This window comes from Protopterus annectens, chromosome 3.part0 (genome assembly GCF_019279795.1).
Source record: "Protopterus annectens isolate FY-2018-M chromosome 3.part0, PAN1.0, whole genome shotgun sequence".
Lineage (NCBI taxonomy): Eukaryota > Metazoa > Chordata > Ceratodontiformes > Protopteridae > Protopterus > Protopterus annectens.
Window position 1 is genome coordinate 1,881,981,744 of NC_056731.1, and position 16,509 is coordinate 1,881,998,252.

At 41.1% G+C, this 16,509-nt stretch overlaps 1 protein-coding gene across 2 annotated transcripts in view; it reads left to right on the top strand.

The window, feature by feature from the left end:
* Window positions 1–16,509, top strand: part of LOC122797152 — a 457,322-nt gene that overhangs the window by 97,773 nt on the left and 343,040 nt on the right. For both annotated transcript variants that reach the window (XM_044065959.1, XM_044065960.1), the window contains exon 2: window positions 6,654–6,780. In XM_044065959.1, coding sequence (XP_043921894.1) covers window positions 6,654–6,780 — 127 coding nt within the window. The remainder of the gene's footprint in view (window positions 1–6,653; window positions 6,781–16,509) is intronic.

The window sequence follows — 16,509 nt, forward strand, 5'->3', positions numbered from 1 at the left end:
CACAGAGAGCAATAACCCCAGGTATCATGCATCTGGGTGGCTTATGTCATGGGCAGGTTACTCCTTGGGTAGCTTGACAGCCAGGAGCTACCAGTTTTGTGACTCAAGTCACTCCTGAATTTGCTAACTGCTGTTTATGTGGGAGACGCATCTGCTGGGACACATTAGATGCCCGTATGCTTCTGCATCTTTCACCATGCCACCATAGAAGAGGAGCTTTCACTCCCCTCAAGAGGCTAAAATAGACATCACCACCACTAAACCTTCTCAGATAACCTCCAATATAGGAGCCTTCACCCTCCCTAACCCCTTCGGAGAGGTAAACACATAGGGCCCCAATGACCAAATAGAGCTGGTTGGTGAACATTGCTTTACGTCTGTACCCTGCTTCAAGTGGACCAGCCTATTGTAGATGCAGTGGGAAGTAAATGAGAAGACACTGATATGACTCGAACAGCAGTACAGTTGCACTGTGAAAGACTGCACAACATATTCATCTGCCATGACCTGGAGGTTCTTCTGCTTTCTCAGGCAGCTGACCATATTTAAATGACGCTCATCTGTAGCTGTAAAAAATAAAAAAAAAAAAGGAATATAGTTCGGCATAGGTAGACAACAGCCAAACAAATAAAAAACAAACTTCACTACATCTCTGTTTGCATCTCTTGAAGCACTGCCTCCCATTGGCAAAGCAGGTCAGGGTGGAGCCATCTCAGGTCATCATAGTAATACCTACCTTACTCACCTGTATGGCTGATGTCCATAACATCATACAGCACATGTGCTAGGTCAGAACAGGCATCGACAACAGACATCCTACCACCCCAGCTGGCACTGCTTAAAATCCCTGTACATGAAGAACAAGAAAATCCTACTCTCACTGGAACACCATTTAGGAACCCTGTTAATCACAGTGGTGGAAACAGCTATGATCATCAGTGGGTTTGCTTCAAGAGCAATATGGAAAACTTCCAGCCCATGAACACACATTGTAAAAATGAATTGTGTGTTTTGCAACATAGTGCTACAATGACATGTGGAGTTATACATGACGGCTGTACTTAAAAATCCACATATCTTGGTTTGAGCTGTATGTGCATGCTTGCTCTAGTAGTTAATGGTTAGACCAGTGCACCAAATGAGCAATTCACAGACATTGGTGCTATCTGGCCTCATTAGCATCCCTGCTACACTGTGTTGCCTGTGTTAGTGCAGTATAAAGAGATTATTCCTTCTTAAACAAGGCTGCACTGAAATGTATTAAAGGAACTTATTAGAAATACTGTGCAGGTGATGTGGGCATGGAGCATTAGACAGAGAATGAAGGAAAAATGGGGTGCTAATTTAGCTGTTGCATTCCTGCAGTGCTGGGGTGCCTGTCAGAATATGGGGATCAGTATGCAGTTCCATGTGCGACTAACACATATGCAAGGGTAGCCCACATAATGGGTATTTCAGCTCGCATATGGCACACGCATTGGCAGTAACACAACACATACTTATGCAAAAACATGTAGGTATTAAGGTACCTGGATCTCCACACATGCTGCATGCAGGACCATCGCACAGTGCAAAATCCAGTTGTGTATGTTTGCAGTGGCCATAAGATATACATGATGTTGTGGCATGTATAGAGGGGAACATGGCCCTGCTTATTTGCATTGTTACAATACCAGGCATTGTAGTGGCAGAGCGGTAACTACAGGTATTATCCAGGTGGTTACAGTGAGGGGTGGCTGCAGACAGTAACACTTGCATGATGTAGCTGACACACACACTCACTCATTGACATGTTTTGTCTGCACATGCAAAGGTATGGGTATAGGCATCCTGGAGAGGCAGTGTCTGGAGGAGCTTATAGGCAGAGGAATCATGTGCTGCTGCAGGCCCTCCTCGTATGTGGCATGTGCCTAGCAGCCAGAGGTAGTGAAGCCGTAGCAGGGCATAATGTGGGATTTGAATATCATACGAGGCTGTAGTAGATCCCTACAAAAGGTATGAAAGAGGATTGCATATATGGTGCCTCATGCAAAGGAGAAGGCTTTACACGTCATAGTGTGGAGGACCACCACCACCACCACCACTGATGTCATTGTTGGAAGTTGAGGAGATTTTGGTCTCACTCACTTACTGTGCAGGAATACTGGACCTTCATACCAGGTGGTGTTATGAATGTGGGTGCAGACCTGGTGCCTACTACTCCTGTGTCTGTAGGCAATTCAGCAGGTTAGTATTGAGAATATTATATTACCACTGTAGTATGACATGTACGAATGCATGAATGTGTTTATTGAGGGCAGTGGCTTGCTGTTTTATAGTGGACATAGTTGTTGGCAATCTGCACCTCAGTCCTGTACAAACCTTCACTCCACAAGTGCAGTATCCTGCCCAGCAAGGTATATGTCACAGAGCATTGTATACAAGTATTTACCATTTGTCACATTGTGTATGCTGCAAGATGAGTGTACAGCCATAATTGTATGGGCTCTCACTGGTGTTTTTCATGCAATAGCAGGTACCACTTGTAGGGCTACAGCACAGTATGGCAACAAAGTGATGATATTGTCAGAGCTGCTGTGGCTGGAGATGATGGCGACATGCAATGAACATGGTCTGATTTGTCTACACTACTCTGGAGTGGACAGAACACCCACATCAACAGCTACAGTGACCCCTGTAAAGGTTGCTGCTGCTGACTGCATGGCCTTATCAGAGCCTAACATACCACTTGTAGGTGAGCATCCCACATGGTTTCCTCTTGTGTCTCCACCAGCTGCTGCATCTGGTATGTGTACTACCTGTGGTGAGGGCATACCCACTGTACGTGAGACAGTGGGGAGTCTGATTGTCACCATGTTTCGTGTACTGTCCCAAATACGAGTGCTTCACTCTGACTAGGACTCAATCAGTTGATGTGCAGGTTAGTGATCTAGGTGTACCATGGAGCCGACAAGCGTGGGTCATCTGCTCTGTGATCTGGAGTATCGGTGCCATGAGAAGATAGTGCTGCTGAGACCATTTGTGATGAAGCCTCTATACATGAATGCATTGCAGTTATGTGATGTATTATGACTGCTAGCATCCCTGAAGCGCTCTGTCATGTTGGCCTCTCATCCATGTATTTCTTTTTGCGCTTTTACCTGGCGTTGCTCATTCACATGTCACTATGTGCTTACCTGAACATCCTGCATGTAGCACAGGCTTGATTATTGTGCAGCTGATATCTTTGGATTACCCACTTCCTTGCATATGGCCACTGCCAGCTATGTTTTGTACTGTATATTGTAAAAGCTGTCAATGAATCTCAGTCGTAATGTAGCCATTTATGATTCTGTTTCACAGTAGACAGTTTTAAACATCTTTTCTTTTTAAAACATGGCTTTTAATTTTTAGTGGACTGAAACAGCTGAGGCTGAGGAGGAAGCACTGAGCATACCAAGACAAGTATACAAATAAGAATGATTCATCATGATCCTGAACCTAAATCTGCACATTACACCTGTCTGGGAAAGATTATTATCTTTAAAAGTGAAAACCCACCTGCATGTCTGATTTCAGCTGCATGGAGGAGTTGGACAGATTACTTGCTACAAAACTGCTAGCAGTAGTCAAAATACAGATAATTTCTTGTCTGGCAGTGTGTTGATCAACTATTGATTTCTGACAGTGGGAAGACAGAAAATTACAGATCTGTCCTGACTGGGTTAGTCAGTGACTGGGGTAGTCAGTGATGTGAAATGGAAGAAGAGTTTGCATATATCAACCACACAGGTAAAAGAGCCAAATTATTCAGTGGACTGGACTGCAGGGAACTTTGGTCTGAGTGCCCAATCAACAGCAGTAAATACTAACTCAGCAGATGTAAAGAAGTGAGCTCCACAATAGGATTGAAAGGTGTGCTGATGCCACAGTGCAAGCTCGGTAAAAAGAAAATACTGTCTCCAGTGTACCATCCACAGTCTGGACTTTCTTTTTATGCAGTCCATAAAGTAAAATCTTCAGTAAATAGTATTTCTAACCAACAGTACATGCTGCTATTGCTACATTAAGCAGTGCTTTAATTCACAAATTGATAATTTCTGAATTGAGTTTCACCCATACCAGAACAACTGTCAAAACACAGAAAAGACAGGTGGTTGTCATCTGCCCTGCTGTGCTCCTTCTTAGTATTGGACATAAGGACAATATACTAGCATTAACCTATAATCTGTTGATACACTAACACTCACAACCTGACGCTAATTCTCACATTTGCCCATTTTTTATTAGTAAAAAAAAACTTCATTGCAGTGATTGCACAGCAGTGACTTAGATGAAACATAACCACACATAATTCCCTGCTGAAAATGAAATAAAACTGCAGAACTCCTCTTAAAGTTAGTTCCAGCCTTACTGCACTGTGAGTGTGACAAAGTGATATGCACACATGATGTTCCAGTAAAAATAGTCAACAATGAAGGCACTTTTTTTTCAGTTCTGAACTTCCCCTCTCCATATGTCATTCATTGCCACCAGCCCCCCCCCCCCTGCACTCCCAGACTCTATCAGTTCCCCTGATGCAGCTTATCCTTCATCACCCCTTATCTGTGCTGTGTGACCCTTCCTGCTCCCAGACACCCCTAATATTGCTGGAAGCTTTCATGATCCTCGCCTTATGGGCACTGGTGTCGATAATGTTGCACCTCTATGCCACAACACTGCTGCAGTCTGCTTTCCAACAGTAGCCTTTTACACTGGCTGCATTTCAGTGGTGTCCCCTTAGTGCAGTCAAGGGACATTTCTTCATGCACCCAACCTGTTTACACTCACACAGGGAGCCAGTAGAATGCATTTCCCCAACTACTGGAATGTAACAAGTTAAGGTAGAAGCTATCCCTGACAAAGACAGTTTTGTAACATATTAGAAATTACCTTTTTCAATAGAAAGACAAAGTCATATTTATCCATTGGAGGCCTAGTTAGGTAACTTCTGAATCACACAGTATGGTATGAAAAATTGTGAGAAGCAGATTGTGGTCTGTGGGCCTGAGGAATATAAAACACACAAATGTCACACAAACAGAGAAAAACACAGACAGTCTAACCTATGCGTGTATGAAGCACTGAAAGATTGCTGCAGGAATAGTACGTAGACTTAGGTGATGGAAAAACAAATCAAATTAAGGTCTGCTCAGCTGAGACTGGCAGCAACCTCCCAAAAAAATAAATAAATAAAAAATAAAATGAGGATGTTAAAGAGTGGGTCTCGGTACATAATCTGGATCCTTAATTTGGACATGAGTATGTGAAAGCTGTACCTCTTTCAATTAATTTGAAGTTAAGGGAAACGCACAATATTCTTGGCCACTTCCTCATGCTATGGTATCAGCAGTAGATACGGTTCAGTAGTTCTGCCAGGAGGACTGCCTTTTTCTCAGTCGCCTCTCATCAGGTCAGAAGCTGTACCTGTACAGCTAGTAGTGAGAATTGTCTCTTCTGAATGAATCTGAATACGCAGATAATGATGCATTTCAGAGGAAGTATTAGGGGCAGGTCAAGGTCACTTGGCTCGTACTTGAGTTCACATTTGAAGAAGTATTTGGATACAGTAATTATTAGACTGCTATCTATCTGAAGTGTGAAGTTTGTATTTTTTTGGAAAGTACTGCTGGCCGTATGTGGTCACATTGTGCTCCAGTTTCTATTAAGTATTTCTATCTAGCATGTCTCCTCTTGGTGATAATTTTCATATGTGTGTGTGTGTGTGTGTGTGTGTGTGTGTGAGCGTGTATGTGTAAATATGTGTGTGTGTGTATATATATATATATATATATATATATATATATATATATATATATATATTTATTTGCAGTTTGATTACCGGGGACGTATATATACATTTACATATATATAGATAGATAGATAGATAGATAGATAGATAAAGATATAGGTATATAGATATCCGTATCCATCCACAACCTCTTTTTCCCATTTTTGCACATAGGGTTGGGGTGTTACTTCACTAGTAACAATCACACACAGCCCAAGGTTACATATAACATAATACATATATCCATCCATCCTCAACCCTTTCTCCCATTTTTGCACTTCACTTCAACAATAGCAATCATCTAGAGCCAAGGTTTACACTGCCGGGTAGCTAGCCCTACCGCAGTAGTTCATCCATACTACAGACTTGCACACACATTCACACCTAGGGCCAGTTTAGTGTGTCCAGTCCACCTGCTGCATGTGTTTGGAATGTGGGAAGAAATCAGATCACCCTCAGGAATCCCACACTAACACCGGGAGGACATGCAGGCTCCGCACATAAGGCACCCCAGCCAAGAATCGAACTGGAGAACCTCTTGCTGTAAGGCAACAACTGCTGCACCACTGTGTCACCCTACAGACACACACACACACACACACACACACACACACACACACACACACACACACACACACACACACACACACACACACTAATGTTGTACTTGTTAACCCACCCCCATCATAATGCATTTGGATAAAAGGGAGAATCTTATAAATTCATCCTTTTATGTCAAACTGCAGCTTGCAATAATTTTTGAATATGAACAATTATAGTGTAGTTGTCTTACTGTGTTCATTAAAATCAAAGTAGTGTTCATTGTCTTTTATTTTATTTTCAGGTACCAGAAACCTTTGAAGATGTTGCCGTCACTTTTTCAGAAGAAGAGTGTAAAATGTTGAGCAAACAGCAGAAGGAGCTTTATAGAGAAGTGATGGTGCAAAATTATGAAACCATGATTTCTGTAGGTAAGTATAACCATACTTGAAATCTTCAGTATTGTTCCTGTGAATGGAATGCATTTTAAAATGTGAGGTGCTTGAAAATAGAGTGAGTTTCTTGACAAAATAAGATCAGTTCATTCTCATGGTTGGCACAAATGTTTTTTTTCAGTTTCTATTCTTGTCTGAGACTACACTTTTTTTTAATGAATTAATTTACCCAAATGCATGTTCAATACTTGAAGGGTGTATATTTTGCATCATTTTAACTAATACCAGTTTCTTTGTAGCATCTGCTGATCTTTCAGAAAAGCAGTTGTAACGCTCATCTTTTTAATTTATCAACACTGCGAGATTATTGCATATCCGTGCTTTTCCTTAGGTGGAAGTCTGTTTTTCTGGCCCCTCCCATTCATCTTATGAAATATTTGTCTCTGCCACACCCCTTCTGCTGTCTTCTTGGTTGCTTTAAAGGTATAAAACTTTAAACTACACATTTCTTTGTATGGCATTTAATGAAGTATCTGGGCAACCTGTTTCTTCTGTGTTCTTGTCAACATGGAGATGGCGATTCACGTTTCCCTTTGTTTTTCTGCTCTGGTAACCAGGTATTCAAGCTTACACTAGAGGTCTGTCTAGATGAGAGATGTGCGGTATATTGCCATTTAAGAACAAATGGCTAAATTCCAAAATATTTTCTCTTGAAGTAAGTGACTTACTCTGTGTAAGGCCTATCTGTAAACCAGACTTACTATGGAGTACGTCAGTTACGTTGAGAGCAAGTCTTTTACAATCAGGCCCAAAAGTTTGCAATAAACAGAATTTGCATAATACAGCTTTTGCGACAGTGTGTCATACATGCCAACTGACATGTAGAGTATGTTAGCAATTGACAGAGCAGGCAGTGAGAGAAACAGTTGTTAAAGCTGAAGAAGACCAGCTATAAATATAGCTGAAGAAGACTGAGAAAACTAGTATGTTAGTAATATAACAAGTAGCATTATATACAGTGAGCTATTATGAAGAACAGATAATGGCTAATGAAAACATTTCAGAAGAGTGGACCTTTACTTAACCGTGGACTAAGTAACAGATCTAAACATTTCCCAAGGGAATACAGGAAAAACATTCAATGGTGGTATTAAAGTATATATTGTGCATTTGTTTATTTATTGTATTTGTTTATTGAGATTGTCCAACTGGACAGACAAGCTGCCCCTTTCTAGAAGTGTGTTATAAGTGATGACCTAGGAAGTCATGCAGTTATTTTTCCCCTGTGTCATGCCATATATTATGCTTTCGAAGTAGTATATTTTAAGTTAAACTCTGACACATGAGGTTAGTTTGTAAGAAATAAAGGAAGAAAGTGTCTTCTGTTGATTAATGACAGATGAATTGGAAGATAATGTTGAAAATGTGCACCTAGAGGAGGAAGTAGTTATTTCATTGGAGAGAGATGTGCAGTCTCAACTGCTAGAATATGGATAAGATACTAAAAAGTAAATTCAAGTTAATGCTAACAAAGTGATAACAAGATGTTAATGGACAAAAGGTGTGCGCAACATCCTCAAGCAGCAGAAGCTGAAGGTAACGGACAGAAGGTGTGCGCAGCATTCTCAAGTAGCAGACGCTGAAGATAATGGACAGAAGCTGAGCACAACATCCTGAAGTAGCAGACGCTGAAGGGAATGAACAGAAGGTGTGCGCAACATTCTCATGTAGCAGACGCTGAAGATAATGGACAAAAGGTGTGCACACATCCTCAAGTAGCAGAAGCTGAAGGTAACGGACAGAAGGTGTGCGCAACATCCTCAAGCAGCAGAAGCTGAAGGTAACGGACAGAAGGTGTGCGCAACATCCTCAAGTAGCAGACGCTGAAGGTAATAGACAGAAGGTGTGCGCAACATCCTCAAGTAGCAGACGCTGAAGATAATGGACAGAAGCTGAGTACAATATCCTGAAGTAGCAGACGCTGCGCAACATTGTAATGTAGCAGACACTGAAGATAATGGACAAAAGGTGTGCACACATCCTCAAGTAGCAGAAACTGAAGGTATTTTTTTTCCACAGTTAGCAGTTCACTATGGCACCCCTTAAGCAGCAGATTCCAAAATTCAAGATAGACTTAGACAGACGGACTGTGTGGGATAGTAGATGTTTTTTGTAGAAGATGAAACCTGTAGGGAAATTTTGAGATTGGGTGAGCTATGTTAAAAGTAAGATGAGGCAGCCTACAGATTTTACTAAGACTTGTATTGTGCATTGAGAAAGTGATTTATTTACATTGACAGTAAATGAAAATAAAAATGTGGAGATCTAGAATAATTCCAGTTAATTTTGTGACATGATTTGAAGAACAACAAGTTTTTGTGGCAGTTGGGGCATCCAAGAAATGTAATTATTATGACTACATGATATGTGTATGTAGATCATGATTAATCGAAGCCCATGTTTCAACAGTGGTGCAGCGGTAGCGGTGTTGCCTCACAGCAAGAGGTTCTCCCGTTCGATTCTCGGCTGGAGTGCTGAGAGTGCCTTCTGTATGGAGTCTGCATGTCTTCCCCGCGGTTGGGTGGGTGTTCAAAAGACATGCGTAAATGGGCGCGCCTTCGTTGAAGGTTGAACGTCGATCTGGCACCTCGGTGTTTGTGAAAATCTACTGCCAATCATTAGCGGACCGGAGTTGCGCTGTGGCGACCCCTAACCGGGAAAAGCCGAAAGACAACAACAACAACATGGAATGTAAAAGATGAAAAGTAAAATATCGACTCTTTCCTGCTGTATTCAGGGTGTTTTTGGCTAATTAAGTATTAATGTTCATGAGTGTAGGGAAGGGCTTTGTTACATTAAAAGAATTATGTATACACTTGTCTAATTCAAGAGCTCCTCTGAGTTCACTGGAAGCAGAAGTTGATTGGAAAGAATAGTTTGAGTCCGGTGGATACGGCAGATTATAGGAGTCCTTAATGGAGGGGCACATCGATTTAAGAGGAAATATATTTTCACCTAAACTACATATAGACTGGTCAAGAAATGGCTATATTTAAATGTTGCAGAGCATTGTAGTATGGAAGACCTTTTTGGATGACTGTTTTGAAAAGTAAAAGGTTTCTCAGTACTAAACATTATCTAGATAAAATTACGGAGATCAAAAAGAAATGTGGGAATTAGGCTAACTATACTAGAGAGTGATGTTTACCTTTCATGATTTAAAAAGAAATCTATGAGTTACTATCAACAAACCTCTGTTACTGTCAGAATATGATGCATTATATACAGTCACAGTTACAGCAGACTGACAAGGTGGAAGAAAAAACTCCATTAATGCAAAATAATGTAAAACTGAATGTAGGGATATCAGCGAAAGGTAGATATTTATCTACAGTTTACAGGTTCTTGATTGAGGATTTCCTTTAACTCAGCTTTCATAGTTTGGAAAGATTCATTAGTGAATTTCAGTAGACACAGTCACATGAGGAAAAAGCAGAGTTTTCTTGAGGGTCTCTAGCCCTTGTGATATTTTCTTCTATATGCATGACAAAGAGTTTGTATAGAGCTGTTTGTGAGGCATTCCTGACGCCAAAATGTTTCCCAGAGTGAAAAGCAGGTTACCAGAGACTGATTATCATATTCTAAGTGTGGATAGAACCAAAAGATATGTTTTCATGAAATATTATTCTATCAACCTGTCAGCTGTTATGAGGTCCACAGTTTACCCTTGCCGTTGGACTGATATAATTTCTTCTTCAGGTGCAAATCTTTGGCATGCCAAACTGTAGTATATTCTAAGGGGTAATCCTTAGTGTTGAAAAGCCATTGATGACTGTATAAAGTATGTTTTTGATATGTAAATTAGAGCAATAGTAAAATCTTTTGGTTAAGGTATGGATGCTGTCTTAATGTTGAGTGGTGTATTGTACATCAGCCTTGAGTCATGCTATCAAAGAAATAAAGAAAAGCAATTGGAAGCAATAATAGGAATAGACTTTAGCATTGTTTTGTATTTAAGCATGATGACTATATAATGATTTGAGAGATGTAAGAGGTAAAAAAAAATAAGCTGGAGTATTAAACTTCCTAAACTGTATGTAGGTTATAGCAGCAATGTAGTGTGGCTGAGGGTACAACCCAGTAGAAGAGGAAGATGAGGCAATGAAAAAGAAGACAGCCTAGCTACCACTTAGTCTGAGGAGGAGAAAGGCTTATGCCTTGCTTAGCTGCCACGTAAGCTGAGAAAACATTATCAGAAGCTGAGGAGGAGCAAGGTTTATACCCTACTTTGCTGCCATCTAAGCTGGGATAAGACTATAAGAGAGAAAAGAGAAGCCCAGCTCAGTTGCTACTAGAGCTGTTTACAGAAGTAAAAGTGCGAACCCTACTTTTCAGATCCCAAACTTAGGTTCAAGTATTTTATGGCAGGGGTTAGACATTAGTTAGGAGTGTTATGTGAGTAAGAATGTATGTACGTGTGTGTGTGTGTGTGTGTGTGTGTGTGTGTGTGTGTGTGTGTGTGTGTGTGTGTGTGTGTGTGTGTGTATATATCTATATATATATATATATATATATATATATATATATATATATATATATATATATTTATATATATATGGATTCACTTCAGAAGCTCGAAATACTGAAATCTCGAATTTCAATATCTCGAGCCCAAGAAGTGGAATCCACAAAACAACGAAAACTAAAAATCGCATAATTCAAAACCTCGAATACCGGACGTTTTGAATTTTGCGGTTTTACTACACACACACACACACACACACACACACACACACACACACACACACACATACACCATCCACCACACAAACGCACACAATCACTCTACTACATGCAACCCACACCCCCCTACTTAAATATTCTCACTCCGAGGTTGCACTACATACAATCACACACAAAACACCACCACACAAGCTATTTTCTCTTCGCACACACACAACACATCACAGCAACAAAACACACTGACACACACCACAGCCCCTACCCAAACCCCTTAACACACACTTACCTGAATACATAACCATAGCGGAACTTTAGAAGCGTGAAATTCAAAACCTCCAGTATTCGAGGTTTTGAATTTTGCGCTTCTAAACATTCGCTATTATGTGGATTTGGCTTCTTGGGCTCGATATACTGAAATTCGAGATGTCAGTATTTCGAGCTTCTGAATGGAACCCATATATATATATTTATATATATATATATATATATATCTATGGGTCCCCTTCATAATATTGAAATTTCATCACGTTGAATTTCATAACAGTGAGACCATAACATCGAAAATTCAAAACACTGAAAATTCAAAACACTGAAAACCCAAAACATTGAAAACTCAGAACATTGAAAGTGTGCTTCATAACATTGAAAACTACATTGCACAAGTAAATAATATCACCACCTAACTAACAAACACACATTCTACTAAGTGTCTGCAGGGGGGCAAGCCCCCCTGCACCCCCCCAACCCCCATAAATTAAATATACCAACTCCAAGATTGCACTACAGTGGAAAAAGTTAATTTCCTAACCTCGGTGTGAGGTTAGGAAATTAACTTTTTTCCACTGTAGTGCGATCTTGGAGTTGGTACATTTAATTTATGGGGGGTGGTGGGGGCAGACCCCCCCCCCACATGGGGGTGCAGACAGAAACGTAGTAGAAAGTGTGTTTGTTAGGAGGTGGTGTAGGTGGAGAGTATATTATTTTTGTATGCATTGTAGTTTTCAGTGTTCTGAAGCACACTTTCAGTGTTATGAGTTTTCAATGTTTTGGGTTTTCAATGTTTTGGGTTTTAAGTGTTTTGCGATTTAGATGCTGTGGTCTCAGTGCTATAAAATTCAATGTTATGAAATTTCAGTGTTATTAAGGGGACCCATATATATATCTCTCCTACATTCCACCTCATCCAAGTCCCCAAATAATTTCCCCGCTGTGTTTGAGCTTAAACTGGTCTCCACTAACTACATAAAAAGACTTCTATCCAAACATAAAACCTGCTCCAATGCACCTGACAACATCCCCTCTTCCTTTCTCAAGTCTGCTGCCGATGGTATAGCTCTCCCAATTAGTATCCTAATTAATAGATCCATAAACGAATCCTATGTCCCTAAACTCTGGCGTTCTGTCTTTATTCTTCCTCTCCACAAGAGAGACAAAAGCACTAACATTTCAAACTTCTGCCTTGTGGATCTTCTCCCTCCAATCTCCAAAATCCTAGAAAAATGCATCCACCTCCAACTTATGCCTTTTATGACTAAAAAACAACTTCTTACCCCTACCCAATATGCCTTCCGACTAGGACATAGCACCAAAACAGCTCTACTCTCATTCTTAGAAACACTTTAGTCATAGCTGACTCTATAGTCAGGCATACTGATGTCCCACTCACCAGGCTGAAGAAGGAGAAAATTACAGTGAGCTGCCTGTTGGGTGCCAGGATCCACCACATAACTCATGCACTCAAGTCACTCCACAGCAAGTACAAATATGACTCTGTCATTGTCTATGTTTGATTGAATGACTTGAGACGTACCTCCCTGGGCTACATGAAAAGAGACATGGAAGAACTCTCGGATCATGTGGCCCAAGCAGGTATGACCCTAGCCCTGAGTAGCATCCTGCCTTTGCCCAGAATGATACCACAATATAAGGACAAAATGATTGACTTCAACAATTGGCTAAGCTTCTGGTGTCATTCAAAGGGGATCCAGTATTTGTCTGCCTAGGATGACATGATCGACAGACCACGATGCTTTGCCAGAGATGGTCTGCACCTGTCGCCCCTGGGATTCAGGTTACTGGCAAAGACTCTTGCCACCCCTATAGTGCCTTTTTTAGGCAAAGTTCAAAGGACAAAACCACCACCGTAACAGGTACAAGCATACAAAATCTGAAGGTAATGCTACTCAATGCTAGAAGTCTAAACCTCAAAATGCACTCTCTTGAAAGATGGAGAACATCGATATCTGTGCAGTAACTGAATCCTGGTTCAAGGCTCCAGAGTGCACCCCTGCAATACCAGGCTACAACCCTTACCACACTTTTCGGCCACCAAACCAGGATCGAAACGTTAAAGGTAGAAAAGTGTCCATATTCACCAAGGATATTCACACCACCAGGTTAGTTGCCCAACACAATGTGTCTGAAATTGTCCAGGTGCAACTAACACTAGGTAGGACTGCATTCCAAATTGTAGCTTGCTACAGATCCCCCACCATGCCCCAAGATTCTCACTACACCTTTCTAAACATACTGGAAAATATTAATATACAACCAAACACCCGAATACTGGGTGATTTCAACTACCCTGCAATTAACTGGGAAAACTACTCGTGTACCAACACCTTTGCCCAACGGTTCTTGGAATTCATAAATTCCAATGACCTGGATCAACTAATCCATAGTCCCACCAGGGGCTTCAATATCCTAGACCTGGTCATTACCAACATGGGAAATCGATGCTCCACACCTATGGTCACCCCCTCGTTGGTCAGGTCAAACCATAAGTTAATCACCCATAACATCCACATCCCACCCCCACCCCCCAGTAAGGAAACCTCCATAAAAGACTTCTCCAAAGCCAACTTCATGCTACTCAAGTCAGAAGTTACAAACTTCATGACACCCATGCAGACGGGAACTGAAAGTTCGACTGCTGAGTCCTACACTAAGGCACTAATGAGCACATCCACTCATGCATGAGTCGCGCCATCCCAAATAGAACCAAGATGCTCTCCTCCAAAAAAGGAAGCCAATCTGGTCGTCCCCTGCCATAAACAAACTTTACAACAAAAGGAAGAAACTGTTGCAGAAAAGAGTAAAATCCCAGGATGCGAAAAACTCCGTTACCAGCCTCAGTAAGAAGCTGAGATCCCTCATAAAATCCTCCAAAGCTAGTTAGGAAAATAAAATTGCCAAAGATTCCAAAGTCAACCACAAGGCATTGTACAACTATGTCAAGAATCTAAATAGCAATGCTCAGATCTGCTCTGAGCTACAACAGAATGGCATTAAATATACTGATCCCAAGGATATTGCCAATATCCTGGCAGATCGATTCAGTGCCAACTTCACCCCCTCTTACCCCCTAAATGGCCCATCTCAGTACTGGAAGATTGCCAAATTCCGGTAATAACAGCCACACAGGTACAAAACGCACTCTCCAAAGCTAAGAATACAGCATCCATGGGACCAGATGACGTCCTGGGCTGTGTACTACATGAACTACAAAATGAACTGGCACCTGACCTAAGTGTCATGTTTAATCATACCCTCCACCTCAGGCTTCATGCCCAGTGAGTGGCGCACAGCTACAGTTATCCCACTCCACAAGGGGGGATCCACCTTGGATCCCAGGAACTATCGCCCCATCAGTCTGACGAGCCTGATCTGCAAGGCCATGGAACGTATTATCATGGAACTTATAAACAAAGACATTAACAACCTTAAAACACTGGACCCCACCCAGTTTGGGTTTGTGAAGGGCCGAGCTTGTCTCGTGAACCTGATTGACTTCTTCGAATCAGTCTCCAGAGCCGTGGATGAGGGTAAGGCAGTCCACACTGCCTATCTGGACCTCGCCAAGGACTTTGACCCCATTCCCCTCTCTGGAATCATAGATAAACTTACTAAGCTGGGCATTGATCCCTATGTTACTTGATGGGTTGCCAACTGGCCTACTGACAGAACCCACACTGTAAAAGTAGCTGACTCCAAATCCAGCTCCAGACAAGTGACAAGTAGAGTACCTCAGGGTTCAGTCCTAGGACCTCTCTTGTTTGGCATCTACTTCTCTGAAGTACAGGCCAACACTAAGGGACTCTGGCTAACAAAGTTCGCAGATGACTGCAAACTGGGAGCCATTATTGAATTCCCAAATGATGTCGATACTCTACAAAAGGAACTTACAGAAACAGATGATTGGTGCCAAAGCCATAGGCTCAAGCTCAATGCCAATAAATGTATAGTTATCCCCTTTGGGAGAAAACATGTGCCGATGAATTACCACATAGGTGGCAGTGCACTAAACACCAAAAGTGTGATAAGAGACTTAGGGACACAGGTGGACAGTGGTCTCACCTTCAGTAACCACATCGCCACAACAATTTGGAAATCCTTTTATGTGGCACACCTCATTACTAAGGGCTTTTCATCCAGAAAAAAGGAGGTCATTGTCCCACTATACTCATCCCTCATTAGACCCATTATAGAACACAACTCCCCATGTGGTATGTACCTCTCAAGACATCTACACCAACTGGAAAGGCCACAGAAGTACCTCACTAAAAGAATCACAAACCTAAAGCAGATGCCTTATGCTAACCGCCTTAAAAAACTCCAGCTATACTCTGTCACATATCGTCTACGATCTCTGCTTAACATACAAGGCCTTGTCAAACCCAGAGCTGTTGGACATGCTACACTTAAAGAAATCACAAACAAACAATTTTAATGAAGCTTTCGGGTCTACACCCTTCATCAGCACATAAAATCACCTTACATAAGTTGCATTTAAATAGAGGAAGCACTGAAAAAACACATGATCAAGCCAGCCAACCAGATACAAACCAAAATTAATTATGCAAATAATTTAAAATGCATCACACCCAAAATTCTTAAAGAAGTTTTACTTATATTAATAAAAAACAATTTTATATAGATTAAATATAGTTACATATAGATAAATCATTCATATCAAATAAGAACTTTTTTTAAAAACTTTTTTTAAAAACTTTTTAAAAAGGT